The 4408-nt window shown below is 35.4% G+C and overlaps 1 protein-coding gene across 1 annotated transcript; it reads left to right on the forward strand.

Annotated features, from left to right (window-relative positions):
- The first annotated feature begins 890 nt into the window (after positions 1 to 890).
- LOC101506886 (U-box domain-containing protein 16) lies at positions 891 to 3380 on the forward strand. The gene has a single exon (XM_004506377.4). It carries the CDS (start codon positions 1000 to 1002, stop codon positions 3208 to 3210), a length of 2211 nt encoding a protein of 736 aa, XP_004506434.1. The 5' UTR covers positions 891 to 999; the 3' UTR covers positions 3211 to 3380.
- The last annotated feature ends 1028 nt before the right edge of the window (positions 3381 to 4408 follow it).

Consider the following 4408-nt stretch of genomic DNA (forward strand, 5'->3'; position numbering starts at 1 on the left):
TGTTAATTTTTTAATTTTAAAACAAATAGATAGTATTAATAAAAAATATACTTGAAAAGAATAATAGTCATAGTTAGATATTTTTTATCTTATGTTTGGGAACAAATAAATATGTGTAAAAAAGTTATAACAAAAGACGGATGGTTCAATAATTAAAAAATCACAAAACAATATACTACCTAATATTTAATAGTTACCCTTTCTTGTTTGACTTTAAAAACTCAATGCTGTTAAACATTTAGTTAAACCAACCATCCTGCGGCGGACTTTCAACAAATGGCTGCTATATATACTTTTATTACATACACATATTATCAATATGAATGAATTTGACGACAGTACACAAAACAAAATTTCAAACATTTAAGTTGAATTAACTTAAGAAAAGTAATCATCAACCGGCACTACAACAAAAAATCCGTGTGCACATAACATCAATATTTTTTAGCTAACAACTATAAGACCAAAAACAAATAAGAAATAACACGCAGTCAAAATTCAAAACACACAAGTTGTATTAATAATACTCTTTCAGCCTTATTATTTTAAAAAAAAAAAATCTCAAATTGACAATCATTTTTAGTATTTAATACCCTTTAATTTATTTTTTTCAATTATATAATTTAATTAATAATTTTTGTAACTCTTAATTTATTATTTATTATTTTATATTTATGATAATTAAAATTAGAATATACTAATGGTTAACGAAAATAATTATTCATTTCTATTTATTATACTTTTTAATTTATTTAAGATAGTCCAGCGCAATATTTATTTTGAGACGGAATAATATAAATTATTATTATTATTATTATTATTCATTGCTAGAAAAACCAAGCCAGCAGAGCAAGACCCATGGTTAACTGATTTTTTGTTTTGTAACATCATACTTGATTGATTAAACAAGTTTGTATTTTACACGCAGAAAACAACGGCAGCCCTAATTTTTTATGAATATATGTTTCTTTAGTTCCATCATCCTCCTCTCTATCTTCAATGAAAAGTCATCATCAGCTTCTTCTTCATTCTTCCTTTACTTCTAATAATAATTATATCCTACCCTTAAACGCCAATAGTCAATCGATAAAAACCATGGCAATATCACCTCAAATTTTCCCTACCAGGAAACGACCACCCTCTGAATCGTCGTTTATCTCTCCAACCCTCACCCACTTTAATCTTCTCCACTCTCTTTTACACCTCACCCACCAAATATGTTCCTTTAACGCAGCTCCTTGGTGTCGTTTCCTCTTAAACCGTATTTCCTCTTCCACCATCCGTAAAACGCAGCTCCTTGGTGTCGTTTTTGAAGACCTCATTCGCAATTCCGATTCAACCTCAACTTCAATTTCAGCACCTTTATGTTCTCACTCTTTCGTTCTCTGTCTTGAAGAAATGTACATCGTGCTGCACAGAATTCAAACCCTCGTCGAAGATTGTTCCAACGGAAGCAAATTTTCTATTCTAATGCAAATTGAAACCGTTGCTGATAATTTTCACAAACTCACCGGAGAATTATCGACACTTCTCGATGTTTTCCCTCTTCAAGAGCTTAATCTAAGCGACGACGTTTTGGAACTCATTTTCCTCATCAGAAAACAGTGCTCAGAATCAAAGACACTCCTCGGGGAAGAACAAATCAAACTTCGAAACAACGTCGTTTTTGTTCTCGAAGGGATCAAGAGAGAAATTGTTCCAAATCCAACAAACCTAGCTTCGATTTTCGAAAAATTGGAGATTCGCGATTCTTCAAGCTGCAGAGGTGAGATTGAGAGTCTTCAAGAAGAGATTCAGAATCGAAACGAAGAACAACCAAAATACGAGATCGTGGCTTTGATTGGCCTCGTTCGTTACGCTAAGTGTGTTCTCTTCGGAGCGTCGACGCCGTCAACGGGAACTGAGAGCTTACGGCGGAATCAGTCGTTGGATATGGTGGTTCCATCAGATTACCGGTGTCCGATTAGCCTCGAACTTATGCGGGATCCTGTAGTCGTGGCAACAGGACAGACGTACGATCGTGGTTCCATCAAGCTATGGATGGATTCTGGACACAACACGTGTCCTAAAACAGGTCAAACACTGGCCCACACGGATCTCATTCCAAATCATGCTTTGAGAAACATGATAGCTATGTGGTGCCGCGAGCAAAGAATTCCGTTTGAAGGTGAAACAGTTGCCGTTAAAATAAACGGCGGTGTGACAAATAAAACAGCTTTGGAAGCCACGCGAATGACGGCGTCGTTTTTAATCAACAAGTTGACTAACCCTTCTCTGGTTTTAGATTCTAAATCCATCGAAGACACTAACGCCGTTGTTTACGAGCTCCGTGTGTTAGCGAAAACAGATTCTGAGAGCCGAGCCTGTATAGCCGAAGCTGGAGCCATCCCGCTATTGGTTCCATTCCTAAGCTATGAAAATGGTTTGCAACACCCGAGGCTACAGATTAACGCTGTGACAACGATTTTAAACCTTTCGATTCTGGAATCAAACAAGACAAGAATAATGGAGACAGACGGCGCGTTAAACGGCGTAGCTGATGTTTTACGCTCAGGTGCCACGTGGGAAGCAAAAGCGAACGCAGCAGCTACGGTGTTTAGTTTAACGGGAGTGCCAGCTTTTAGAAAGAGGTTAGGAAGGAAGACACGTGTCGTGAGTGGATTGGTTGAGTTGGCGAAGGGTGGGCCCGAGGGAGCTAAGAGGGATGCGCTTGCAGCGATTTTGAATCTCGCGGCGGATCGTGAGACGGTTGCGAGGTTAGTTGAGAGTGGCGCTGTGGAGATGACGGCGGGGATTATGGCCGTGATGCCGGAGGAGGCTGTAACGATTCTTGAAGCAGTGGTGAAACGTGGAGGATTGGTAGCGGTTGCGGCGGCTTTTGTGGGGATAAAGAAATTGGGGACAGTGTTGAGGGAAGGATCGGAGAGGGCGAGAGAGAGCGCGGCGGCGACACTTGTAACGATGTGTAGGAAAGGAGGATCGGAGATTGTAGGGGAGCTTGCGGCGATTTCCGGCGTGGAGAGGGTGATTTGGGAGTTGATGGCGGTTGGCAGTGTGAGAGGGAGGAGGAAGGCGGCGACGCTGTTGAGGATTCTACGGCGGTGGGCGGCAGGTTTGGATGGTGGTGAAACGGAAGGATTCTCAACAACCACTGCTGTGAGTACGTCAACTACCGTGGTTGTTCCAACTCCCACTTCATTACCACAGTAACACTAATTTGTAAATTTCTAAAACGTTGTTGTACCATTATCTTTCTCTTTTTCAAAATGTAATCTATGGAGCATTTTTTTTCTTTCTTTAATTAAAAAAATGTATAATGACATTCTTTCATTGTTTGTAATGTTTTCTTCATTTAAATTTGGGTTGCTAAGAAGGGTAAACTGAGTCTATATTTTTGTTACAGGTATCTGAACTATTAATATTAAAACGGTGGCGGTTAACACAGGGAAGGAAAATAAATTTCCATCATATATAAATGCTATTTTTATCTTCAATCCGCGGTTGCAATGATTACTCATTAAATATATTAGATAGCTTTATTCTACTGCACCTCTCATTCCACACATTATAAATTCTACACCTCCCACTCTAGTTATATTAAAAAAAGCATATCATTACACTCTAAAAAAAACAATGTTTCACCTATAAAAAAACATAAAATTGAATATTTGATGTTTTATTTTATTTAATTGTAACATTTAGATTTTTTTTTTATCTCAATATAATTTTTTTTTAAATTTATTATAAGTTCAACTTTTTATAAATTCTTTATTTTTTTTTAAAAGATCAAATAAGATATAAGAAATACTTAATAAACGAACGAATACCCGACTTAACAGTTAAAAAAGTTATACAATTCTTAAGTATTTTGAAAGCCAACGAAGGACCAACTTAATAGTAAAAATATTAAATAAAACATATTATGTTATTCGAAGACCAACAAAAGACCTAAGAGGTACTTGAAATACCAACATACAAATTTAATAGTTAAAAAATTATATAAGACTTGACAAATACTTAAAAGAAGAACAAAAGACCGACTTAATACTTAAAAAGGTTAAATAAGACCTAATAAATACATAGAAGATCAACGAAAGACCAACTTAATAGTTAAAAAGGTTAAATATTATCTAATAAGTTATTCTAAGACCAATGAATGACAATTTAATACATCAAATTTCTTTGATCTAATTTTACTCATACTTAACATTAGAGTGAACACTTTAAAGACTAATAAAATATTGATTTAACACTTAATTTTATATTTTCATTAATGTTACTATATTATAAATTAATTTCATATTTATCCAATAAAGTGGGAGAATGGTTTTATATTTGATAGTTTGTTACACGTTTCCTTTGTACTCAACGTCTAATTTTGTATTACATGCTCATCTCTATAAAATTT

Source organism: Cicer arietinum, chromosome 6 (genome assembly GCF_000331145.2).
Source record: "Cicer arietinum cultivar CDC Frontier isolate Library 1 chromosome 6, Cicar.CDCFrontier_v2.0, whole genome shotgun sequence".
In the NCBI taxonomy this organism is placed as follows: Eukaryota; Viridiplantae; Streptophyta; class Magnoliopsida; order Fabales; family Fabaceae; genus Cicer; species Cicer arietinum.

Coding starts and splice junctions, on each gene's coding strand:
- LOC101506886 (XM_004506377.4), top strand. CDS start 1,000: ATGAAAAGTCATCATCAGCTTCTTCTTCATTCTTCCTTTACTTCTAAT.